At 50.3% G+C, this 26,248-nt stretch overlaps 2 protein-coding genes across 7 annotated transcripts; one reads left to right on the top strand and one right to left on the bottom strand.

Annotated features, from left to right (window-relative positions):
- Nucleotides 1-509: 509 nt before the first annotated feature.
- Nucleotides 510-9,428, top strand: Hap1 (huntingtin associated protein 1). 6 transcript variants are annotated; one of them, XM_055619618.1, is made up of 12 exons: nt 510-957; nt 1,864-1,940; nt 2,283-2,399; nt 2,512-2,687; nt 2,844-2,943; nt 3,021-3,087; nt 4,273-4,403; nt 4,776-4,838; nt 5,125-5,244; nt 5,375-5,466; nt 6,861-7,246; nt 8,569-9,428. In XM_055619618.1, the coding sequence occupies exons 1-12, from the start codon at nt 570-572 to the stop codon at nt 8,598-8,600; spliced, it is 1,749 nt and encodes a 582-aa protein (XP_055475593.1). In that variant the 5' UTR covers nt 510-569; the 3' UTR covers nt 8,601-9,428. The 6 variants fall into 6 exon arrangements, with proteins under 6 accessions (XP_055475593.1, XP_055475594.1, XP_055475591.1 ...); XM_055619619.1 differs by having other exon boundaries at nt 511-957; nt 8,734-9,428; XM_055619616.1 differs by having other exon boundaries at nt 511-957; nt 6,879-9,428.
- Nucleotides 9,429-18,466: 9,038 nt separating this feature from the next.
- Gast (gastrin) lies at nt 18,467-20,664 on the bottom strand. The gene is made up of 3 exons (XM_055620480.1): nt 20,521-20,664; nt 18,835-19,050; nt 18,467-18,722 (listed from the first exon to the last, which is right to left on the bottom strand). The coding sequence occupies exons 2-3, from the start codon at nt 19,043-19,045 to the stop codon at nt 18,619-18,621; spliced, it is 315 nt and encodes a 104-aa protein (XP_055476455.1). The 5' UTR covers nt 19,046-19,050; nt 20,521-20,664; the 3' UTR covers nt 18,467-18,618.
- Between the last annotated feature and the right edge of the window lie 5,584 nt (nt 20,665-26,248).

Genomic DNA, 26,248 nt, shown 5'->3' with positions numbered 1-26,248 from the left:
TCCAGGGCCGAGGGTGGGAGTGTAATGAGCGCCTGTGGATGACATGCAACACGTTGAAATTCCCATACGGGAGTTTGCATTTCTCGCTTAATCCACCTGAGAAGACACAAGCGTTGCTGCCCAGACTCTCGGGTCCCCCCCCGCCCCCCCGGTCTGAATTCAACGTTGGGTATGGCAACAGAGAAGGCCCCTGGAAACCCGGGTGGCGGGAGCGCGCGCGGGGTGGGGGTGCTGAATCTAGACAGAAGCTGGGGTCCCTCTACCCAAGTCCAGGAAAGCGGGCGGCTTTGGACAGGACCATTCTCAGAAGGTGGAAGGGAAGAGAAGCCTGTCACCGTGGATCTGCGGAATAAGCCAGTAACTCCCTCATCTCTCTCTCTCTCTCTTCTTCGCGTTTTATTATCTTTTTTGTTCCGCCACCATTGGCTGTTCTCTCGCACGACCCTGAATCCTCAGCACCATTAACTGATCCTCGGCCACCCCCAGCGCCACGCGTGGTACAGCCCAGTGGCGCCCGCTCCCGGCGTAGATTATAAAGGCTGGGCTGCGGCAGCGGACTGCCAGTCAAGATGCGCCCGAAGGAGCAGGTGCAGAGCAGTGTGGGGGACGGGACAGGATCGGGGGACCCAGCAACAGGCGCCCCCACGACCCAGCCCGCAGCCGGTCCCGCTCCGGAGTCCTCGGCGGAGCCCAAACCTGCTTTCGCGCAGGGAACCGGCTCCGGACCGAAATCAGGTTCCCGAACCAAGACAGGAAGCTCTTGTAGGTCCGTGATCGTCGGCAATTCGGACGTGCCATGGACCCGCTACGTATTCCAAGGGCCTTACGGTCCCCGGGCCAGTGGCCTGGGTACTGGAAAGGCGGAGGGGATCTGGAAGACACCAGCCGCTTACATCGGCCGGAGGCCTGGCGTGTCCGGTCCCGAGCGCGCGGCGTTTATTCGAGAGCTGCAAGAAGGTAAACTGAGTCTCGAGGATCTCACACTGGGGGGCTATTAAGGCATCTCCGGGTAGGAGGGACCCACGGGCTCATGCGCCCCGCATCCCCGCGAGAACACTGCGGTGCCTGTTTGGTTTCCCCTTTTCCCCATCTCTTCCTCCCTCTCCGGCTGCCGGATTTTTGTGGGTGCGTCAGGTCCAGGGCTCGCGCGCGCTCCCCGCCCCCCCTCTTCGCGCCTGTTGCTGCGGCAGATCTGCGCACTCTCACTGACCCCTTCTCATCTACCGCAGTGCCAGCAGAGGGGCGGGGGCTGCGGGAGGGCGCTACCCGGCGCGCTCTGAGCCTGCGCTAGCCCCCGGGGACCATCCAGCGTGGGTGGGTGGAGGGGGAGCTTTTGACCACTGCTTGGCTGCTGGGGTCTGACTCGGGTTTTCCTAAGCAGGGATGAGTGGGCGGGGCACTGAGCTTCTATCTCTCCTCTTCTGGGCGGGGGAAATTTTAGGTTCAGGGTCCCTTTTCTGGGTGCTGAAGAAATCTACTTGGGCCCTCTTGTCCCACGCAACAGGTGCAGGACGGGTGACTACGCCTGTTTTTAAGACCCAGGAGGCCCCAGTGAGCTGGCCGAGCTGCTGATTGGGTCAGGCACCATGAGCCCAGTAGTTGCCCTGACTTCATATCTCTAGGGACCTGAGACCCAGGGGTCCTGAGAGTCCAGTTCCTGAACCTGGAGGATGGTCTTTGCCCTTACAGCACCCAGGCCCCTCCCGAGAAAGCGGGAGTGCCGAGATCCGGGGCTGTGGAGAGGGTGTAAGGGCCAGATGGAGCTCAGTCTTCTGGCTTCACGACCTTTGGTGTGAGGGATGTAGCAGGCTGTGGGTGGCCACAGCTGCTTTCCCCAACCCACTCAGGCCCTTCCTCCTGCAGCGCTGTGTCCTAACCCACCTCCCACGAAGAAGATCACTGAAGATGATGTCAAGGTGATGCTGTATTTGCTGGAAGAGGTAGGTACTGCCTTCCTCATCCACACCAGCCCTCTTTTTAACTCTGCCCTACAGGAGTTAGGGGTTTCATCTGTCTGTTTTCTGCTTGCCTGGGGGACAACTTGAGGGCCCCTTTCCTGGAAGGTAGGTAGGTCTCAGAGGGCCAATCTGGGCTGATTCTGTCTTTTTCCCATGACGGGAAACTGAATCAGAACCCAGAGTTGGTGGATAGCCTCTGGTCTAGTATTTGGACAATTGGGTATTGGGGGATCTTTTTTCTTGTGGCCTAGCCCAGGGTTTTCCCTCCTGTTTGGGATGTCACAGAAAGTGGGGGAGTATGAATGGACAGCTCTCCCTTTGCAGAAAGAACGGGACCTGAGCACAGCTGCTCGGATCGGCCAGTCCCTGGTGAAACAGAATAGTGTTTTGATGGAGGAGAATAACAAGCTGGAAACCATGTTGGGCTCAGCCAGAGAGGAGGTATCTGGGCAACCTAAGGGAGAAGGGGAGGGGTCAGGGTGTTTCCTCCCTAGACCAACACTGTTCTGTGCCTTTGAGCTCACTTCTCTGTGGCTTCTCTCTCCTCCCCTAGATTTTACATCTTCGGAAACAGGTGAACCTGCGGGATGACCTCCTTCAGCTCTACTCGGACTCTGATGATGAGGACGAGGAGGAAGAGGGAGAAGAAGAGGAAGAGGGGGAAGAGGAGGAACACGGACTGCGGGATGGAGATCCGCAGCACGACCATCCCTATGGCGCCCCCAGGCGGTACGTGTTCTGCCTTTGTGCCTTCGTGCTTGCGCCGCCCCCTCTCTGGGGCCTCAGTTGCTTATTTGTAAACCCGTTGCCACTGCCACTGCTAGGGAACCCTTGGGACTGGTATTCTCCACCCCCTCCACTCTGACTTTCCTCGCCCTGTTGCAGGCCCCCTAAGGCGGCGCCGCTGCACCACTGCCCACAGCTGGAAGCCCTGCAGCGGAAGCTGAGGCTGCTCGAGGAAGAGAACGATCAGCTTCGAGAGGAGGTGAGGACAGGGAAGAGGGCGCTCCCTTTGGCAGGGGATGGTAACAGCCTTGCCCCTTCCTCATTCCCTTCCTCCAGGCCTCCCACCTTGACAACCTGGAAGACGAGGAGCAGATGCTCATTCTGGAATGTGTGGAGCAGTTTTGTAAGTGACACCGTAGTAGTTTCGGGTAAAGCATTGTCCCGAGGGATGATGGGAAGAACCCAGGGTTTGGAGTCTGGAGATCTGAGCTGAGGTTCCGGCTCTGGGTCTTGCAGCTGTGTCAGCTCAGACAAATTCCTCGGCTTCTCCGAACCTCTTTAGAATGAGGGTTGATAACCGTGGCCTGCCGATCATCTTCTCAGGGTTTACGAGGGTCAGGAGAAGCACCATTGATTGCTGAGCTTGACGGTGCACACCTGTAATCCCAGCACTCAGGAGTCAGAGAGGTTGTTAAAGTTGTTAAAGTCTGTCTATTGTTTGGGACAGTACAAGCTGGGAGGGTGGACAGGAGAGTGGGGAGGGAACCGGGAGCAGCCAGCGCCTGGACATTTAGGGCTGGGGCAGTTCACAGTCACATATTGGGTCCTGGGCTGTGCCTAGGACCAACCTGGCTCTGTCTCTCCCTAGGATCTCAAGTGTGCTTGCTGAAATGCAGACTCAAAAGGATAGCGTTTCGCTATGCTCTCTTCCCATCCCTGTCCTTCCTTCCCCCTGCATTCCACAGTCTCTACCCATGACACCTCATCATGCATAATGGGGTCTCTCTGCCTGTCCAGGCCTTTTTTTTTTTTTTTTTTCCTACAGCCCAGATGAGTTTTCTGAAAACAAATCTGACTCCATCGCTAATGTGACTAAAATCCCAAAATAGCTTCCCATTGCTCAAAGGATAACCACAGCTCCTTCCCCCACCTTTGTGATCTGGTCCCTGCTCACTGCCCCGCCCCCCTTTTCATTGCCCACACTCTCCGGCTTCCTTCTTTGTGTGGTTGGGGCTTACTTAGCCAGAGGCTCCTTCCAGAACCCTTCCCCGTCTTTGCAGCACTGGGTTAGGTCGGATGCTCCACCTGGGATGCTCCTTTCTCTACTCCTGCTACCCTCCTCCCGCCCCTGCCCTTGACACTAGCTCCATCGCATCCCATACTATTTGGGACCGTGAGTTCCTTTTCCCAGCTGCCTGTCACCACAGTGCTGGAAGCTCGGTGTGGACTGGGATCAGGTCTCACCCTCTCCAGTCCCTCCCTGTGTCAATAATCCTTTCTTGAAAAAGAATACCACATCCCCATGGGACCCCTGAGGGGTGGTGAGACAGAGGCCCAGAGCCAGGGCTGTTCTGTGCCTCTCCTGTAGCTGAAGCCAGCCAGCAGATGGCAGAGCTGTCGGAGGTACTGGTGCTGAGGCTGGAAGGCTATGAACGGCAGCAGAAGGAGATCACTCAGCTGCAGGCTGAGATTGCCAAGCTACAGCAGCGCTGTCGATCTGTAAGCTGCACTGTGGGAGCCCCCTTCCCTTTCAAGGCTCCACGGGACCCCAGCCACCTCCCCCTGCTCTGCCTTCCATAGCTCTGGGCTCTGCCAGGCCCAGAGCCCTTCCCCGGGTAGGCATCAGAGTTGGCAGAGATAACCAAAGAGCTATTCGTCCTGCCTGGTCACGGCCCTAACCAAGTCCCTCAACAGAGAGAATCCCATACAGTCCCGGGTACCAGGCTGCATGCCCCCCACTTTATGACTCCCATTCCTTGTGACTTCCTCCTGAAAGGACTGTTAAAGACAGATGTGGGAAAACTGATGTTGGGGCAGAGGGTCTCAGAATGGGAGGCCTTGGGAGCTTCACACATCATGGTTTTCTTCCAGTACGGGGCCCAGACGGAGAAACTGCAGCAGCAGCTGGCCTCAGAGAAGGGAGTCCACTCAGAGGTGAGGCTTCATGAGTCCCTGGCCCAGATCTGGGATGCAGGCCCCTGGGGCCTCCTTGGCTCTCCACAGAAGACAAGCAGTTTGCAGGCAGAGCCTTTCTGGCTACCCACCCCCGACCCTAACTGGCCCCCAGCCCAGCAAGTAGCAGCTCATCTGAGCCCTGAATGGGGTCAAGATCAGGATCTTGTCCAGGGTCACCCTGAATCTCACTGTTTGGGTCTAGAGCTGGGGTTTGCCTCTGCCTATGGCAAGAGGGGTCAGAGTGCCTGATTCCCCTGGATCCTAGCAGAGCCGACGAGGGGGTTCCTACATGTGTGAGCACCAGGAGGATGGGAAGATCCAGCACCAGCGTTGTTCTTCCATGCTTTCGGGTTCTGTCAGCCATTGTGGATACAGCGTGCCTCTGGTGAGGATGCCCACTTACTGTTTCCGTGTGGCCTGTATTTCAGCTCTGCTGTCTGGTTCTGGTTTCTGCTCTCAGATTTTGTGTTTTGTGTTAAGTGTAGGTGATTAAATATCTCCCTTTTTTGTCGTAGGACCCACTTCCGGGTTTCCCAGCGACTCTGGCTCAGGAGCTGCGAACATCTCTGAGGAAGTTCATCACTGACCCCTCGTATTTCATAGAGAGGTGTGTGACTGGGATCCTTAGGCTTGCTTGGTTCAGCCATGTTCTCTTTGGTTCACCCAGGGGCACCTACTTTGCCTAAGTGTGGCATGGTTGACCCTCATGTTCTGACATCCGTTGCTCTCCCTGGCATCTCTCCTGCCTCCCTGTCCTGCTCCACTCACACTGCCTATCCCCTCCCTCTGTGGACTCTGCATTGGATCGGTCATTTCTCTTTATTTATTTGTTTGTTTGTTTATTTATATTTTATGTGCATTGGTGTGAGGGTTTCAAATCCCTTAGAACTGGAGTTACAAACAGTTGTGAGCTGCCATGTGGGTGCTGGGAATTGAACCCAGGTTCTTTGGAAGAGCAGACAGCGCTCTTAACCACTGAGCCATCTCTCTAGCCCCAGATTGGTCATTTCTACCTGAGACTTTTTCTTTTTCTTTTCTTTTTGGTTTTTTGAGACCGGGTTTCTCTGTATAGCCCTGGCTGTCCTGGAACTCACTCTGTAGACCAGGCTGCCCTTGAACTTAAAGATCCACCTGCCTCTGCCTTCCCAGTAATGGTGCTAACATATCTGATGCCCCATGGTTTTCAATATGTTTGTGCTCCAGGAACTTTGCAGTTTGAGCCTCCTCAGTACACTGAAGGTCCTGTTCTCTGTTAAGGGCCTATGGGATGGCTGTGGGGGAGACGTCAAGCCTGGGGTAACCTGGCTCCCCATCATTTGTTTTCACATTTCAGCAGGTTGACAAACACTTGTTGGTTCTGTGACCGGAAAACTCTGGGAAGGCTGTGTTCTTGGGGGCTGTTTTGGGAATGGCTGTCCCCTTTCCCTTCAGATCTCACTTCCTAGGTGGCTCTTTGACTTAAGGCTACTTCTTGTGGAGACTTCTTTTCTTCACCTGACCACGGGCTGAGAGGTGAATGGCCCAGCCATTGGGAACACCTGGGACTCAGTCCCAGTGTGGCTTCTTTGTGTTCTTTGGGCAAGTCATATGACCTGTCTCCTGAGCCTTTCTACAATGGCTTTATTTCTATGACAGCCGGCTACAGGATGAAATACCCCTAGTTGCTTTTCTCTAGACAGGAGAGTGGGAAGTGGAGAAGAAGAAGGAGAAGGAACCTGTTTGCTATTGGATCAGCCTCCTTCTTCCTCCTAGGGGGCTGGCTTTTGAGAGCCTTAAAGATGATTCTCTCTCCCCTCACTCCTGGCTGGGACAGAGCCGGGGGAGGACCATCGGGGTCTGTAGGCTGGGGCAGGGTAAGAGAACTCAGAGAGAGCCTAGGGTTAAGGGTTGGCATGTCCTCCTCAGCAGTCCCTGGTGGGAGAGCACTGATGAGCAGAGCAAGTGCCAGGAGCTCCAGCATGGGTGGTGGGTGTGGAAAGACCTCACTGTCTCCCTACCCAGACGCAACGCTCGCTGCAGGGAGGATCGAGAGCAGGAGCAGGGGGTGATGCCGCCTCCCTCACCGCCACACGCTCTCAAGCCACCTGAAGATTTCGAGGCTCCAGAGGAGCTGGTTCCTGAGGAGGAGCTGGGGGCCATAGAAGAGGTGGGCACGGCTGAGGAAGAGCTCTCAGAAGAGGCAGAGCAGGCATCTGAGGAGACTGAGGCCTGGGAGGAGGTGGAACCAGAGGTGGACGAGGCCACAAGGATGAATGTGGTGGTCTCTGCTCTGGAAGCCAGTGGCCTGGGCCCTTCACACCTGGACATGAAGTACGTCCTCCAGCAATTGTCCAACTGGCAGGATGCCCATTCTAAGTGGCAGCAGAAGCAGAAAGTGGGCCCAAAAGGTGAGTGCTCCTGCAAAGGATACCCTCCGGCCAGTGGGATGAGCTTCCGACCATCAACCCTATGAGAGGCCAAGTGCTCACTAACGTCAACTTGGCCCCACTCAGTGTGCTGATTTGCATGGACTCTTGCCTCAGTGCTCACTTATGTGGAATGTGCTTACAAGTCCAGCTGTCCGTCCACTTTCTCACTGGGGGCTGAACTGGGAATCAGGGTTGGGACTATTCACTCCTTTGTTACCTCAGCTTCCTATCTCTGCCCACCCTCTTCCTGTCCTTCATTCCTAATGTCTCTACCCTCAAGACTCCCCAACCCCACAGAAAACAAACATGGTGGGGGCAGGATCTTGGCAAAGCAGCCCTGGACTGGTGCCAACCCAGGATGCTCAGAGGCTGGAGGAGGACAGGGCCACTCACTTGCCCAGTGCCAGGGAGGAAGACGGGCCTTCTGGGGCCACCTACGCATGGAACTAAGGCCTCTGTTGGCAAGGGCCACGGTCGGACCAGTTCCCGGGGTGAATGTAAGGGCTCTCGCAGGGTGGCAGGGTGGGTCAGGTTCTTCTCTGCCCATCTAGAAACCCCAGATTTGGGGAGTTACATGCTCTGAGGGGAGGTTTTTTAGGTCCTGCCTATGAGGACCTGTCAGTGGATTTTCCTTGTGTGAGCTCCTTTTGTCTTCATGCCTTTGTAGGCAAAGGTAGGTATGATTGTGCACCATTTAGTAAGAATCTGAAGTTCAGGGGATGGAGAAGTGGCTCAGTGGTTAAAGAACACCGGCTGTTCTTCCAGAGGTCCAGAGCTCAATTCCCAGCACCCACATGACAGCTCCCAACTGTCTAAAACTGTATGGGACCCAATTCCCTCTTCTGGTGTGCATCTATATACATGCAAACAAACCATTCATATACATTAAATAGATAAATACATATTGAAAAAAAAAAGAATCTGAAGTTCAGCTGGGCGTGGTGGCACATCCTTGTAATCCCAGCACTGGGGGAGGCAGAGCAGGTGGATCTCTTGAGTTCGAGTCCAGCCTGCTTTACAAAGCAAGTACAGGACAGTCAGGGCTACACAGAGAAACCCTGTCTCAAAAAACCGAAAAAAAAAAAAAATCTGAAGTAAGAGCAGATTGGAGCTCATGCCAATGAGTAGTGAAACCCTGGCCTGGTCCTCCTGCTGTGCACAGTTCCTTCTGCTCCTGTCCTCCTGAGCCACCTGGAGTTTGTAACTTGTTGGCAGCCTCCTTTCTTGTCTGGCCCGCTGTCATTCCGATGGCTTCTCTCTCTCTCTCTCTCTCTCTCTCTCTCTCTCTCTCTCGGCACCAGTGGATAGAGTATCGCTGGCTGCAGCACAGTAAGACTGTAAGCTGAGTCAGCCGTTCCGTGGCCTGCGTCAGTGGTGGTTTTCTGTCTCCTCCTGACACGGCTGAGGTTGTGACTGGGTCTGAGGTGATCAGGCTCCTGGTTCACATCTACCCCCTTCTCTTCCAGGCTTTGCTGTTTCCTAGCAGCCTGCAGAGGCCTCACAGACAGCTTGATAGCCCCCTCCTTCTGCTGCCTGGCCAAATCCCACCCTTCCGTCTCTTCCCCTGAAACAGGATCCCATGTCTGTCAGCAGTCCTCCTGTCCTGATAGACTGGGCTCAGGCTTCCGTCCTCTTCTAGGACATCCTGAAAGAACCCCAGTCCCTCATTCTGAAACTGCTGCCAAAACTATGGCTGCTGAAGCCCCCAGGGGTTGGAAGCAACCTGTGGGCAGATTGGCTGGCTGCCAGACCCACCCAGCTCTGAGATGGGTGTGAGTGGGCATGTCCCTAGGGTAGGCAGTTTGGGGGAGGGCCCTACTCTACCCCTTTGAGCCTCTCACTTGAAGGGACCTCCCCAGTCCTGGCTGGCTTTTGGAACCTGGCCCGTTTTGCTGTTTTTCACCCTTCCTCTGTTTCTATTACTGTGCGTAATGTGAAGTGTATGTAAGTGGGGGTGGTGGAGGGGTCTCTCTGCCCAGTGGTGTTTCTGTCTCCCGTGGCCTGTGAGTTTCCTTCTATCCTTCCCCACATCTTTGCTTATACATAGCTGTGGCCTCGGCGCCTGGCCTGCTCCTGCAGCGCTTCATCGTCCTGTGGCTTGTCGGCCTTTGTATTGGTGTATGTGCCAACGTGAGAAATAAAGAACTTGTGATCCACCTGGCCTGCCTTGGTCGAGTTTCTTCGGAATTGTGGACATGTGTGTGCCTGCGTGGACATGTGTGTGCACTTTTGGGGACAGGCATGTGGAGAGAAGATGGATTGATACTGAATGACATGCCAAGGACTTTGTATTAAATATAAGTGTCTATAGCCCTCTGCTGTGAGGCATCAGGCGATGCTCTCTGCCTCTGTCAGATAGTGAAACTGAGGCCCAGGCAGGTTCAGCAATCCTGGGCTCTAACAGCAGGTGGTAGTGCTGAGTTTGAACCCAGGTCTTTAAAACTGACCAGGCTCAGGCTGGAGAGATGGCTCAGCGGTTAAGAGCATTGTCTGCTCTTCCGGAGGTCCTGAGTTCAATTCCCAGCAAGTACATGGTGGCTCACAACCATGTGTACCTCTACTGCCCTCTTCTGGCCTGCAGGTGCATATGCAGCTAGAGCACCAATATGCATAAAATAAATAAATAAAATCTTTAAAAAAAAAAAACCCAAAACTGACCAGGCTCCCTCCTGAGCCCATCTGCCCCGAGATCTCTGTCTTTGCTCTAGTTAGATATCGTAGGAAGAGAGTTGCCATCTGGCTGGGGTCGAACCATCTAAACCTCGAACAGAAAATAAGTAGCTCATCTCAGAGACATCCCAGAAAATAGTCTTAGGGAGTGCGGAAGTAACCGGAATCTAATGTTGGAGAGGTTTAGGCAAGGAGCCTCGGTAGTCCACCAGCTGTGCACTGAGCTTTTAACTTATGAGCCTTTGTGGGGGCTTCTTCACATCCAAACCATAATAATCCACTCATGCTTCCAGAATGGCTTGTATCAGTTAGTTGATTTGTTCTGGGTATCTCTAAGAATCCCCCAAATCTTTAACAGCTGGTAATACTCCTCAAAGTCCAAGTTCATGTCAGGCCTGGTGGCATACACCTTTAATCCCAGTACTTGGAAGTCAAAGGCAGGAGGATCTCTGTGAGTTGAAGGCCAGCCTGGTTTACATAGTACCACGACAAACAGGGCTATATAGAGAGACCTATCTCAAGACAAACAAAAGCCCACGTTTAAAGTGACTTGTGAGAATCAAGGCAATTCAGTGCTACAAATCCTGTAGGAAGGAAGCTTGTCCACTTACAAATTATAATGCTACGGGATTAACACCCGGTGTTGCTTTTTTTCCCCCTTCTTTTTAAAACTATGACTGACTTGGGAATCAATATGTAGACCAGGTTGACCTCAAATCTACAAAGATTCAGTTGTCTCTGCTTCTCATGGGATAAAGGCATGTGGGTTTTTAAACAAAACTGAAGTTATTCGATTTTACCAAGAGAGACTCAGGAGCCAGATGCTGGGGTGAAAGCCTGCTAACTGAGAGAGACAGAGAAAGCACCCGGCTGACCAGAGGAAAAAGGAAAACTTCCTTACACCACCTCAAAAATCCTCAAACTGAATGTCCCTCCCTTCTACTTCCTGTGTGTCTCTCATCCATTTTTTGTCTCTTGACCTATGGTTGACTTTATGAAATCCTGTCTTGGATTAAAGGTGTGAGCTAGGGCTGAGCCACACCACAATTAGAAACAATTTTTTTTTCCAGTAAACAACACAGTCTTGGGTTTCACAGTGTGATCAAATAACTTGCAACAGGCATGCACCACCACGCCCAACTAACATTACTTTAAGATAATAGCTGGTGATGGTGTCTTAAAGAAAAAGTTTAGGGATAGTAGTACTTAGCTGTAATTTCAGCATGTGGAGGCAGAAACAGGTGAGTCAAGAGTTCAAGGCCTGTTTGGGCTCTACGGCTAGACCTTATCCCCCCCCCCCCAAAAAAAAAAAAAAAGCAACCTCAAAAAAGACAAGTAGAGGCTAGTGGGATGGCTCAGTGGGTAAGGGTGTTTGTTTGCTGTGTCAGCTTGAGGACCTGAGTTCCCAGGATCATGGAGAGTAGAGACAGGAGGCTCGCTGGGGTGTCAGTATAACGTTCTTTTGGAATGTATACACCTTACCCTTGTTCATTCAAACGCTGATTTCTCTCCCCCACTGTCTGGTTTCAATTCAGACATTGCATCGTGATACTTATTCTAAGCAACACCTGTCTCGTTTGTGTAAACATGCCCCCATTTGTTCTCTAAATTGTCAATTAAAACAACCAGCCACAATGTTGAGTAATGGAGAGGATAGGGTGGGACATCCTGGTTCAGAGTGGGAGGAGAGGAAGGAAGCAGGAGGAAAAGAAGGAGTAGGAGGGAGAAGAGGAGCGGAAGCTGGGAGAAGCTGGAGAGGAGGTCTTGGAATGACGTCGAGAAATGAACCGGACCTAAGATATCACTAAAAGCAAGTATAATGGGTGAATCTGAATGGTAAGAACTATGTGGGCTTGGAGGTTTAGGATGGAGTAACTATTGCCCAGCACTGTGTTCTAAGTTAACTAAAGAAATCCTAGTCTCGTGTGGTGATTTGTTTATACAGCTGTTTAGGATTAGCCGCAGCTGTACTAAAAGATATATACACAGTAAATATCAATGAAAAAAGACAATAACACTGGGGCCTTTTGGCTACCAGCTGAGTTCAAGGTTTAGTGAGAGGCTCTCTCTCATAGGCATAAGGCAGAAAATATCCTCTTCTGGCCTCTATACACATACCTGCATATACACATACACAGCCACCACACATACATACACACGCTTACAAAGAATAAAATAAGACAACCAGACCTCATGCATACCGTGGCATATATATACCGTGGCATATACCACTAGGGAGGTAAACGGGTGGGTCTCTGTGAGGTGGCAGTCAGCCTGATCTCAAAGAGCAAGTTCTAGGCCAGCCAGAGCAACTCCGTCTCAAAAAACCAAACCAAACCAACAGGCAGCCAGAGAATGAATGGTATACGCTGTGGTTGTCAATCCAGAACCCTAAAAGATAATTGTCACGTCCTTCCTCCACTACCCTGCATTCTCCTTTCGGCTGGTTCTCCTCGCCCTCCTGGTGGCGTGACCTAGATCCTCACTCCTCAGCAACCTGAACTTTGGTCGTGCTGCTTTTGTCAGGCCAGGTTGTTTGAATTTCCTCCTTATGGTTGCTATGAGACTAGAAGCACCAAGAGCCCCCCACCCTGACAGGTCCTTGAGTCCTCGACGTTATCCTTCTCGTCCCTGATCTGAGGCTTTCCCTTGTGGAAAGCCTCTGATGGTCCTTGGCTTTGTTCTTTGGCTTGCAGAGGGGAAGACCCAAACATAGCCAAGAAGCAGCTGGATCTTTCTATTTTGGATCCAGGGCCTCACACGGGCTTACAAAGCGATACACCGAGGAGCTACATTCTTCAGACTCCGTATGTGGTCAAGTATGACCTTTCACTTCTGATCCTCCTGTCTTCATCTTCCCAGTGCCGGGGTTATAAGCGTATACCACTATGCCCAGTTTATTGGGTGGTGGAGACTGAAGCCAGGGCTTTGTGCATGTTAGGTAAGCACTCTACCAGCTGAGGTACAGTGTCCTAAGGTTATGTGACACAAATGTCTATTCATTCCAGACAAGGAACAAAGTGACAATACCACCGAAGTCCAATTTGGTGATGACCCATGAGTTTATTGGCATTATTTACAGGAGTTTTGGTGAGGTGCTGCTTCTAGGAGCAGGATGACTCAAGGGCAACTGCTTCTCTGAAAACCCACCCAAAAACAGGGATTCACAAGAAAAAGAACCCTGAAATTCACCGAACAGCTTGGAGGCAGCTCCAGAGGTCAAAGCTGTCTTCCAGGCAATTTAGCAGGTCAGCCTCTCCCAGCCTCAGCTGGTCTGAGTCTCCTTGGAGGTCCTTACTAGTTATATAACCTTGAGAAGGAGGGGCCTTGTACATCTGATCAGTTCCGGGAACTTTCTGAGACTTCTCAGTTGTTTACTTTCTGAGTCTTTTTGTTTTTGTCGTTCACTTACTTGCTTTTCATTTTGTTTGTTTGTTTTTGAGAGAGGGTTTCTTTGTATAACCCTGCTTGTCTTAGGACTCACTCTGTAGACCGGGCTGGCCTCAAACTCACAGAGATTCTCCTGCCTCTGCCTCTCAAGTGCTGGGATTAAAGGTGTGTGCCACCATGTCCATTGACATCCTGAGTCTTCTCAGTTTCTCTCCAGGATGAAATGTGTCGACTCTGAGGAAATCAATATACTACACTATGACCTCTGTATCTGCCACCATGGTCTTGATCTATTCATGTGGCCGAGCGACAATTACTGAGCTGCTGGAAACTGTCTGGTTGACCTCCCTCAGAGCCTGTGCGCTGAAAGACGTTCAGTGCCTTCTGTGGCAGTGCTCTTGAACGGATGCTGGTGTGGGACACAGAGATCCATGTGATTTTGTTTTTCCTTTCTAAATTCATTTGCCAGTCTCCTCCCCAAGAAGTCAGTGTCTCTGATTTTTCTTTTTCTTTAAAGAAGGGAGCCTCAATAGATAGTCTATGCTGACCTTGAGCTTGTAACTTCCTTGCCTCAGCCTTCCAAGTGTTAGAATAATGAGTGAATTTCTAAAAAAAGTATTAAGTTTTGAGAGCAAGTTCCAGGACAGCCAGGGCTGTTACACAGAGAAACCCTTCTCGAAAACTGAATAAATAAATAAATACATTTAAAATTTTTACTTATTTTTATTTTCAGTGGGTATTTTGCTTGCATCATGCATGTGATGTGTGTGTGCCTGGAGTCTAAGGAGACCAGAAGAGGTCATTGGATCTCCTGGAACTAGACTTACAAACAGTTATGAGCTGACATGTGGGTGCTGGGAATGGAACCCGGGCCTTTTGCCAGAACAGCCAGTGCTCTTAACTTCAGAGCCATCACTCCAACCTACTGTTGTTTGTTTGTTTGTTTGTTTGTTTGGTTTTTGAGATAGGGCCTCGTTTTCCCAGGCTGTCATTGAACTCACTAGTTGGCGGTGATGGTTCTGCACTCCTGGTTTCTCCTGACTCCACCGTGCAGCAATTAGAATTCCTAGCTTTCCAAAGTGTCTTTACAGTCAAATGTGGTGGCTCATGCCTGTATTGGTAGAATTACAGGAGGCTGAGAGGGGAGGATCGTCTTGAGTTTGAGACCATCCTGGACTACTTAGTATGCTACAGAGTTAGACCCTGTCTCCAGACAGACAGACAGACAGACAGAGAGTTAGATGGTCTGGGGTGTAGCTTATGTGGTAAAGTGCTTGCCTACCATGCCTGAAGCCCTGGGTCATCCACCACACCAATATAGCACCTACTATATTTTTGAAGCCAGTCTAGGTTATATGAGAACGCATCCCAGCAAAAAAAGAGAACAGTTTCTGTATTTGAAAATTGTGTTTTTTATTAGGGAGTGTGTTACTACGAAGCCCAGGGTGACCTTGAGCTTCCAACCCTCTCAGCCCCCCAAGGGCTGTCATGCTGACACATGCTATCAGCGACTATAAAATTCTCATCTGAGAATCTACCTTCTTTCCTTGACTTTGCCTCTCAGCTTGCTAAGCCTCAACTATTTTCTATCTGTCCGTATAAGAAAGAGCTTGCCAGCCACGGGAGTCTGCCCTGTACTTCTCTTGAAATCTTGCAGACAGTCTGACCTCCCTGTCTACCACAGATACATTGATACTGGTTTTAAACATGTCCTGTTTGAACGCGTACTGTGGTCTGTTCTGGCTGGGTGAGAACTCTTCCTGATCCTTCTTCCCAACAGACCGGAACCCACGTTTTCATCAGGTCAGCGTGTGGCGGAGGTTGTGCTCATCTGTTCTAGTCACGTCAGCATGCCTGTCTGGATTCACAACTGTGGTTGCTGATTCAGTAGTTCCCGGGATGGCAATGGCGCGTCTCATCTATCCAGGATCCAGGCCTGGGCCTTATAATGGGGCACTTCACCTGGCTGGTGGCACTGTGGGCAATAGGGCAGCTTCAGGGGCTTGCATTTTGTTTTCCTACCAGATGTTTCTCATTCCAATGCCATGGGGAATTAAGATGGAGGTTCTGCCAGCCGTTACATTTAGCTATCCAAATTACACGCTCCTAGACTAGGGAATTACAAAGTATGCCTAAGAACCCACCTCGGCTTTGGTGAGACGCTCGTGTGGAATGCCAGTGGCTTCCCTGTGTCACCTCTCTAACGTGGGTGGAGGCACCATGGCCTTCCGGTTCTTTGGGGTGGCTCAGGTCCTGTGTTCAATAGCTTAGCTTGTGAACTCTGGGTGGGGCTCTCTCCCCAGTGTGAACTCATCCTGATCAGTGGATGTTTTGGGAATCCAGGCGGAATTGGAAGCCAAGCAGGAGATCACCGTTTTCCATTTCAGCAACTGGAGTCAGCCTTTGGCTCCTCTGCTCCTCATCTCTTTGATGTATAGAATTACTATGATAGAAGCCACCACAGGCAAGCCTACAACTGGAACCCCCTGTTTTGCCCCCATTGGTTTAGCGTTTCTGTGACAATAAAGTCTTGTCTTGTAATGCTGCTGCTTCATATAGGCTTGGGACCCTTGCCATCCCTGTGGCACCAGCCTGGCCAGGTCCGTCAGCAGTAACTCCTTCACCAACCATGGCCAGATTTCTACAAAGATTTTTAGATGTATTTTATATGTACGAGGGTTTGACATGTACTTATATAAGTGTGCCATGTGCATGCCTGGTTCCCCCAGAAGAGAGTGTCAGATTCTCTGGAACTGTGGTTACAGAAGAGAGTTGTGAGCCACGATGAGGGTACTGGGAACCATACCCAGGTTCTCTGGAAGAGCAGTGTGTACTCTTAACCGCTGATGCGTTTCTAGCACCTATTTTATGTCTTGCCAGCAAAGGTCTTATTCCATAGCTTAGGCTGGCCTTGAACTCAAGGCCCCACCCCCTTCCCCCTGGGACTTTAGTAGAGGAGACTTCCCTGGGTTCTGGCTTCAGCTGGTCATACTGCTTTAAAGCCAGGATGGCAGGCATTTTATTTGGGTGGTGGTCCTCAGGAACTACAGAAACACCAATAGGAGTGTGAGGATGTGAGATGGGGGAAAGGCAATAGAGACTGACACTCAGCAAGCTATTGCTGTGGAAACTGAAGAGCTCTGATGGAGAAGGCAGGGAGATGGCAGGGCCTGCCTCAGAGTTCTGCTGGTCAAGGGGTGGGAAGCACTGGAATTTATCTTCCAAGTCGTCTCTGTCACTGACAGAGAGATGCAACTGGAGTACTGAACTCCCCAGTTTGGTCAAAACAATGGTCTATAGACAGGATCCTCTGGAAGAGCAGTGTTTGCGCAACCTCTGGGCTGAGAGAAAGCGCTGAAGACAACCAGAACGTACCCAAATACGTGCGCCTCACCGGTGTGAGGACTATTTTAAACTGAAGGCAAGCAAGAGGATGGAGCTACGAATAAAGCTTGCTGCTTTTCTGATAGCTGTGTGGAAGCAGAGCCCCAGCTTCTAGGCTCTGGAGAGATGACCCATGGGTTAGGAGCACTTCCTGCTTTTCCAGAGGACCAGGGTTCGGTTCCCAGGACCCGCTTGGTGGCTCACAACTGTCTGTAATTCAAATCCAAGGGGGATCCAATGCTTCTTCTGGACATGGACAGCATTAAATAAATAAGTACTTTGAAAAAAAAAAAATTAAAATGGGAGTGCCTTGAAAAAAAAAAAAAAGGCCAGGCAGTGGCGGTGAATGCTTTTAATCCCAGTACTCATGAGGCAGAGGCAGGTGGATCTCTGTGAGTTTAAGGCCAGCCTGGTCTACAGAGCAAGTTTCAGGACAGCCAGAGCTACACAGAGAAACCCTGTCTTAGGCAAAACAAAACAAAACACAAAAGCCAAAAACAAACCAAACAAACCAGCACACCACCACCACCAAATAAATAAATAAATAAATAAATAAATAAATAAATAAATAAATAAATAAATAAATAGACACACCAAAAACAAAACCAAAAAAACTGCATTCTGCCAAGGATGAAAGTCTATCGCTGGAGACAAAGGCAACCCCTCTTCAGCCTGTAAATTGCCACTTCAAAGGGTCTGCTTAGCAGATTTTATTAACCTGCTTTATTGGCCCTGTATCATTTCCCATGTACTTGCTTCCCCCCGCACCCCACATCACCACCCTTTGGAGGCTATGGCCAGCCACATCTCTCCACAAGCGTGTGGTTCTTTGAGAAAGGGGCTGAGAGTCTGTGTTCTGAGATGCTCTGAGGCACACAGCTTCTGAGGACGTCACATGCTCAACGTGCAGTTAATGGGCTTCTTTGCTTTTCTCTTGTGCTCATTTAGTCCAGAACCCAGCTCTGAAGGGGAGAGTCAGGAATCCTTCTGTTTAGTCCTCAGGCGGAGTGACTACCTGCTTGGATTCTGTCTGCCAGGTACAAGGACAAGGAAGGGCTAAGGGCAAGACCCAAAAACTGCTAGCCATTCACCAGCACGGCTGACGTGGACCTATGGGGAAGAAGGACGTGTGGTCTCCCACCCATCTTGCTGAGGAGGCAGATGCAAAATGGGCAAGAAACCAACTACACATATGAAATTTGTGAGAAGGAAGAGGAACAGAAAGGTCGGGTCTGCCCGGGGTGCCTCAGGGAGGGAGCGGAGCCTGCCATGTTTGGGCTGAAAAAAGAATATTGCAGGAGCTGGGAACAACCAAGGACAAAGTAGCAGGAAAGGGCATGATGTGTCTGTGTGAGGAAAGGAAGGGGAAGGATAGAAGAGAAGGAAAAGACTGGATCCCCCAGGGCAGGAAAAAGGTAGCCAAGCCAGCACAGGGCCTTAGAATGAAGTCATGAGCTTATCACAAATGGAATGAGCATCCTTGGCAGGTTTAAACCAAGCAAGACTGACACATTCTGATTGATCCTTTATTCTTTTTAAGATCCCTTTTTTTTTTTTTAATTATGTATTTATGTGAGTGCCAATGTCCAAGGAGGTGAGAAGAGGGTTGGAGCCTTTGCAACTGGAGTTACAGGCACCTGAAAAGTGCTGGGAATCGAACCAGGATCCTCTGAAAGAGCAGTAAGCACCCCTAACCTCTGACCATCCAGCCCCACCCAGGTAGATTCTTGTTCAGTGCTACTCTGGTCTCTGCCTCTAAGGTGTGCTCAACTCTCCCACCTGCCTCAACCCCTCTCCACTCAAGCACGTGACATGACTCAATGCTACACCGAAAGCTAGTTTATTATTTTTTTTCTATGTTTTGCAAGGACAGAGCTGTGGGTGGACTGGACTCTGGAAAACTGATGCTAATCATGCCGGTCCTCCTCCTCAGCGCTGCGGCGGCCAAAGTCCATCCATCCATAGGCCTCTTCTTCCTCCTCCATCCATGGCCTTTGTTTCTTGAACATGTCTGAGAAGGTGACAGGAGGTGAGAATGGAGAGAATGAGGCCTAAGTCTCAAGGAACTGTGGGGACAGTATGGGGACGCCATGGCCAGATCTGCCTGGGTCAGCTGCTACTACCTGCTTTGAAGTGTTGAGGGCCCTGCGGCCCCAGCTGCCTTCGATGGTGAGAGGTTAGGCCCAGCTGGTCCAGCTGTTGTGGTTCCAGGGCCCCGTGGGTCCCCAGTCCAGAGGAGGCAGCCTGAGGTTGGGAGCGAGGCTTCCAAGAAGCTTCAGAGAAGGTAGCCAGAGCCAGCACTAAGATCAGCACGGACAGGGACAGTCGAGGCATCTCGTCTGAAAAAAGGAGAGAGCTGGGCTTCAAGATGGGCTATTGCAATAGATCTCCTCTGACCTCTACACGGGTACTGGCATTGCCACCCAAATGTGTATGTGTATGCATACATTCACACAATTTCAAAAACAAATGCAAAAAAAGAAAAAAATCCCACAATAACCAACGGGCAGTGTTTTACAGACTGTCCTGCCAGGTAAGGCTAAGTCCGGTGGCTCTCCGAGCTTAAAGAGAAATTTTAAATAGTGACAACAAAGGCACATGCACACTAAAGGGAGTTATAGATCATACACTGCCACGTGAAGACCACCAGCATGTCCACTGGGGGCTGGGCCACAGCATTGCTAGGCAACCTTGGAGGAGCCTCTGCTCCTCTGTGTTTAGCTGACCTGCAACTGTACTTACTCAGCTAAGAAAAAAAAAAAAAAAAATTAAGCCCAGCATTTGCAGCTAAGCAGGAGGGTGAATCAAGTTTGGAGAAATCACAGCATGGACCTGAAGCCTGAGCAAACATCAAGTTCCAAACCTCTCTTGTTCTTTGGACTTGATATATATATATATGTGTGTGTGTGTGTGTGTGTGTGTGTGTGTGTGTGTGTATACACACACATACATATTTAACTTTCCACCCTAAGACAAAAAAAAATGTATTAAAATATATTAGCTTTTCATGACAAAGTTCTCAGATTAGGTTTTCTGTGGGAGAAAAAAATATTTGTGGCTGATAAAGAAATATTGAAAGATCAGAGCTGGATGTTCCGGCTCCTTTTTATATCTCCTGTTTATAACTTGGGAGGCCAAGGCAGAAGGATTGCTTCAATTTTAACGCTCTGTAAGTGATAGGCAAATCTGGGCTAGAGTGATATGCTACCAAATAGAAAGAAAGAACGGATGAAAAGGAAAAAAAAATCAGTACTAGAGAGCCACTTCTGTTGGATATGAAACACAGTTTGACAAGTATGGCAGTCACTAGCTACTTGTGGCTCTTTAAGTGTAAACGAATTGCTATAAATTTTTTCTGCCTCGGAACTGGCCAGATGATAAGTACCCGTGTGGCTGGCCGGTGGGCACTGTATAAGGGAGTGCTCTTTTAGGTAGCACTGGCCTAGGAAAGGGCTTGAGATGGATCCGGGAGCTGCGGGTTCCAGTCTCAGCCCTGCCTATTCAATTCTATGCCTCTGGGCTAATAACATTCAGCCTCTGAGCCTCAGTTTTCTCATCTTAGCAATGGGAGGGAAAGCCCTGGCTTGCTCCCCTCCCTGGCTGGCAGGAGCTCCAGGATCAGGGCTGGGCCCTGAGTGAAGCAGAGAGGCAGGTGGGAATCAAGGACAGGCAGGGTGGCCTTAGAGTTGAGTCCACCCTAAGGCTAAGAGGAGGACCCCCTCTCTGGAGACACCAATACCTGGAGCCTTTTGAGGAAGGGGGTCTGCCTGCTCTCATACCTGCCATCCCTTCCCTTCCCAGTTTCTCACCTGCAGAGCTGGTGGGGTGGGTAGCTGTTGAGGCGGCTGGTCAGGTCTCGTCTGCGTACTGCTCCAGGCCTGCCTTATAAAGCCCTCAAGGTCCCTCCCAGGCCCTCCTTCCAGGTGAGGCCAAACTCCCCACAGCAAGAGAAATGGGTGTGGGACATAGGTACAACCTGCTACCCTGCCCCACCCTGTCACTAGCTGTCAATCAGGATATGGGGAAAGGGAAGGGCGGAAACAGGGAGGGGGAAGACAGGAGACAGACTCTCTGGGTTCCAGAACAGCCCATTCTACTGTATCCTTTGGCTCACAGGCTTCCTAGTCCCCTTTTGGACCACATCCCATGGGGAGGGTACTGGAGGAGAGGGCAGAGGAAGAGAATGAGAACTAAATGACCTAAGACTCAGAGGTCCCCATATGTTGACGTTTGATGGACAGGTAGTGTGTGAATGTGGGGTGACTTATTGATCCCTGTCCCTTCCACTGGGCTTTGCAAACAGGATGTGTTGTAGTTATCAGGAGCAATGAGGCATGGGTTGATGGAATTGCTCTTTCTGCTGACAGTGTCATGTTGGTTGCCTTGGAGACCCTTTATGCTCCCCTTACCGTGGAAAACCCTCAGCATCTCCCGTCTCCTTTTGCCTGCTGTGTTGGCCTGGATCCGCCTAACACTCCTGTACATGGCCCCCTCCCCAGGTCTGTTGTTCAATCAGACCCCTTGTTAGACCCCTACCCAGAGCATGGTCCTTGAGGACCTTGCATTTTAAGACTCTTCCATTTTGCTTTCAGGGATAGATGGTAATTTGCCTAAAGAATTCGTACCTTTGCAACATGAAAATACATCTTAGAATGGTTAGTGAACTGGGCTGGAGAGGTGGCTCAGTGGTTAAGAGCACTGGCTGCTTTTCTAGAGAGCCAGGGTTCAATTCCCAGCACTCACATGGAAGCCCACAACTGTCTGTAACTCCAGCTCCAGGGGATCTGATACCCTCATACCAATACATATAAAATAAAATTAGAAAAAAAAAATGGTTAGTGAACAAAGGTATTTTTCAAGGATGTACCAGAAAAGAAAACGATACATTTCTTGGTTTATTTGATAAACTCCTGCCTGAATGTGGCTTGCAAGGTTTTAACAAGCTCTAGGCTGTTTTTGATTTCCACTCCCCCCCCCGAAGCTGAGCTTAGACATTTGTTCTTGTTCGTGATTCACTGTGCCCCCTTCTTGTCTCGGGGAGCTTTTATGTCCCTTGTGTCTTGTGTAAGGGCAGTGGTACCCACGCTCGCAGCCAGCCTTGCTGAGAATTAACAGGTGATGAAGGATGCAGTCTGCACTGTGTCCATGGCAACCAGTGCCCAAATGTTCTAGTGAATAACCGCTCTAACCCAGACCAGGACATGGTGACTCAGCAGATGGAATAAGTGGAAAAAAAAAAAAAAAAAGACAAAACACAGCAGGCATTGACAGTAATGAATCGAATTACAAAAATCTCAGAGATGAAAGGAATGGAGAAGGGTTAGGGGAAAGCACAGGGTGAGAACAGCTCTTCTCATGTCCTGGGGGAGAAGGAGATGCTGGTGTTGCTATGGTAACTGGAAATTACCAGCTTTCCTGAGAACTCGGTTGATTTCTGCCTGTGGGTCAGGTTATGCCCCCTTGGCTGCTCTTCCCCCAGCCAAAGGGATGACAATTATTATAAACAGTAGCTTGTTTGCTATTCAGCCAAGGTGGCTGTCATCGTGGGCACAGCAGAGCGTGTCTGACAAGGGTCCTCTTCGGAGATGAGAGGCATAGCCCTCTCCCCGAGGAACTCGTGCGGTGTGTTGTGCTCACAAAAGTCCGTGGTTCAATAAAAAGGGAAGGTTTCCCTGTCCTCTCCTTTTCTAGTCGTTGAAATGCTTTCTCGCCCAAACAGTGAGGGAAATGACTTGGGGAGGGGAGGGTGTTTCTTGGGACAGTGAAGTACACAAAACATTCTGCACAGCACTCATGGAAACGTAATGCATTTTGCACCTTTCCCCCTTTGCCTACTCTGGACCTCGGTTAGCCTTCTCCGTGAAATGGGATTCATCCCCACCTGTCTCAAAGGGCAGGGGAGGAGGAAGTCTGTGCTCACACTTAGCGCACTTGGAGGAGCAGCCTCCTCCAGCTCTTAGTGCAGAGCAATTCCCTTTGAGGTGTTCTGTCCTCCAAGACCAAGCCCCATTTAGTCGCCCTCAGAAGAGGCAGCAGGGATGAAGTCTCTGGAGACTGAGCTCCCTAAAGGCCATTCGTTACCTACCACTGTGGAGGAGGCCAGTGGTGGAAACCAACACTGACCGGCTGGGTGACCTCAGTGTTCACTTTCTGGGCCTGTGAAGTTGAAAAACCAGACCATGAGACTTAACCTCATGCCCTCCTCCATGACTTCCTGCCCCTGCCATCACATGACATGGCATGACGATGCCATGCCTGGCAGAGAAGCCCTCCTCTCTGCAGGAATGAATGCAGTTATTCTCTGCTGTGGATCCGAGGACCTGAGTGTCATTGTGACTCTGTTCCACAGATGGAGAGACTGAGGCCCATGTTGAGGATCACTCTCCAGCCCGAGTCCATGTACATAAAGAGGATCTGGGCTGGAGCTCCTCCTAGGAGGGATGGGGGGGACCAGAATGATGGTTCCCCTGAAGATGTCCTTATGCGAGCCTTAGAACTCCGCTGCAAATGATGTCGCTGAAATAAGGAACTCACTCTGATTACCTATCTGCCTGGATCCAGTTTAACCACACAATCCTACAAAGCAGACGGCTCAGAAGTCCTCAGGAGGATCCCACCTGCAGCTGCGGATATGAACAGAAGAGTCTGAAGGGCCAAAGGACTGAATTTGGAGGTTATGGAGAGAGTTAAAATGCTGCAAATAATAAACCAGCAGAGGTAAGGCACACCTTTGATGCCGGTACTTGGGAGGCAGAGGCAGGCGGATCTCTCAGTCTAGGCGACCCTGGTCTACATCGAGAACTGCATAGAGAGATTTTTTTGTCTTGGGGATGGGGGGGGGGAGGATAGTTGTAGACAAAAGCCGGATTATCTTGGGCTATTTTTGTGTATGCACTGAATCAAACCTGTGTGTGTCCTCTATGAGAGGAGTAAGTGCTCTTAACCACCCATCTCTCTGGATTAGGATTTTTTTTTTTGACCAGGCTGGCCTCAAACTCAGAGATCTGCCTGCCTCTGCCTCTGCCTCCTCAGTACTGGGACTAAAGGTAGTTGCCACCACGCCTGGCTTATATTTCTCTCTCTCTTTCTAGTAGAGTGCTTGCAAAGCATGCTCAATACCTCCAGGTTTTATCCCTAGCACCTCAGAAACAGAAAGAACCCATCCAAATCTCCAAATATTCCAAATTTATTCTCATCATGGAGCACTGGCTTAGAGTGAGGGTCCAGGTAACAAGGCCCCCTCCTGGATAAGAGGCGAATATGTTTAGTACTTCCGTTGCCTGGGTGAGTTGAGAGTCCACTGGCACAACAACAGCCATAATTTTCAGGGTACTCCATTAAGGTGACTGTTCCCTGGAGATAAGGCTCCAGTTGCAACCCTCCGAACGCCTGGCTCAACCCGAACTATTATCGATGAGCTAAAAACCGCTGTCAGAAAGGCCAGTGCCTCAGCCTCCTAATTAGTTCTTAATAACGGATGTGGGGTGTGGGTGGGGGAGACATGTTAGCGGTGACTCAGCCTTGCCAGGCTTGCCAGGGCTTGGATGGGACTAAGAGTGACACTTGTGAGGAGTTCATGTCTATGCGGCCATCTTAAGCGCCGCGTGGGAGACAGGACCACGGGGGTGGCAGCCTGAACGTGGCTCTCGGGCAGAGGTAAAGATGCTCACCTTCTTTCCCACCCCCGAAGGCTCAGCGGCATACAGAGAGGGCGTCGACTCCCCCATCACTTCCTTAGCCCCTCCTGGCTTCTCACCCAACATCCACCCGAGTCTCTTAGATGTGCTTCTCAGGCAAAGCGTCACATTTTTATTGCTTGGGGAATCCTCAAACCAGATCCTAGGGGTGAGGCCTGACTTAGGCTCAGGGATCTCTATGCAGGACGAGCATCTGTGTGAGGGAAGGGACCGAGCGAAAAGACGTTTTGGAACTCCAGGCTCACATTCTGGGTCTTAGTTTCCCTATCTGTGAATCAAGGTTGACCTTGACATCCTTGATTATCCAAATCTGAGAATGCTGAAGTGCCTTATGTTAAACGGAGCAGCTTTTTGCCTTTACCCTGAACACATCCTGACATGTGCCTTATTTTTCTTTTATTAATTTTTTTTAATTACTAAAAAAACATATTTTTACTATATTTAAAAAAATTATTTAATTTTATTACATGTGCATCACTATGAAGGTGTCAGATCCCTTGGAACTGGGGTTACAGACAGTTGTGAGCTGCCATGTGGGTGCTGGGAATTGAACCCAGATCCTGTGGAAAAGCAGACAGTGCTCTTAACCATTGAGCCATCTCTCCAGCCCTCTTTTTACTACATTTTTGTAATTTGTTTTTGTTTGCATGTGTGTGGCCATGCATGCCCACAGTAAGTCCGGTGGAGGTCAAAGGACAACTTGCAGGCGTCACCTTTCTCCTTTCACCTTGTAGGACCTGGATTGCATTCAGGTCAACAGTGTCTTTAGCTCGTGAGCCATCTTACCAAGCCTTTAGAAATTACCTATTTATTTTTATGTGTACGGGTGTTTTGCCTGCATTGTAGAGCCATATTTCATGCATGCAGTACCTGAGGATGCCAGAAGAGGGCGAAGGATTCCACCGGAACTGTAAATGCAGATGATTGTTAGCTGCCACGTGGGTGCAGGGAACCAAACCTGGGCTGTCTGAAAAGCACCCACATTCTTAACTGCTGAGCCATCTCTCTAGGCCCAGACTCTTTGTCTTGTTTTGAGACAGGGTCTCACTTTGGAACCCTGGAAGGGCATATAACCCTGGCTGTCCAGGAACCTGCTATGTAGATCATGCTGGCCTCAAACTCAGAGATCCACCTGCCTCTACCTTCTGAGTGCTGGGATTAAAGACATGCCTCACCACACCTGGCTTATGAGGCAGAGTCTTATGTAGCTCAGGCTAGTCTCAACCTCTCTACTTAGGTGAAAATAACCTTGAAGTCCTGATCCTTCTGCCTCCACTTCCTGAAGTGCTGGAATTAAAGGTAGGCTCCAACCTTGTCCAGCTTAGCTGTATACTTTAATGTATCTTTAGCCCATGTATGAAATCTAACACAGTGTAAGTGCCAGGTATACAGGTTGATCAAGGCTGAGGTAGGAGTGAGAGTTTGAGGCCAGCCTGGGCTACGTATCAAGATCCTGTCCTCTCTTTTTTGTTTGTTTGTTTGTTTGAGATAGGGTTTCACTATGTATCTCTGTCTGTCTCTGTCTCACAGAGCCCACCTCTGTCTCCCAAGTGCTGGGCTTAAAGGTGTGCACCAACCATTATGTCTGGTGCAAGATCCTGTCTTTAAAAAAGGTGTGTGTTGCAAGCCGGGCGCAGTGGTGCGTGCCTGTAATCCCAGCACTCGAAAGGCAGAGGCAGGTGGATCTCTGCGAGTTCGAGGTCAGCCTGGTCTACAGAGTGAGTCCAGGACAGCTAAGGCTACACAGAGAAACCCTGACTTGAAGAAACAACAACAACAACAAAAAACAAAACAGAAAGAAAGAAAGAAAGAAAGAAAGAAAGAAAGAAAGAAAGAAAGA

The sequence above is a fragment of the Psammomys obesus genome, unplaced genomic scaffold (genome assembly GCF_907164565.1).
Source record: "Psammomys obesus unplaced genomic scaffold, mPsaObe1.curated_primary_1811, whole genome shotgun sequence".
Taxonomy (NCBI): Eukaryota; Metazoa; Chordata; class Mammalia; order Rodentia; family Muridae; genus Psammomys; species Psammomys obesus.
Note: the sequence above shows the minus strand (reverse complement) of the source record. Positions and strands in the feature narration are given on the sequence as shown.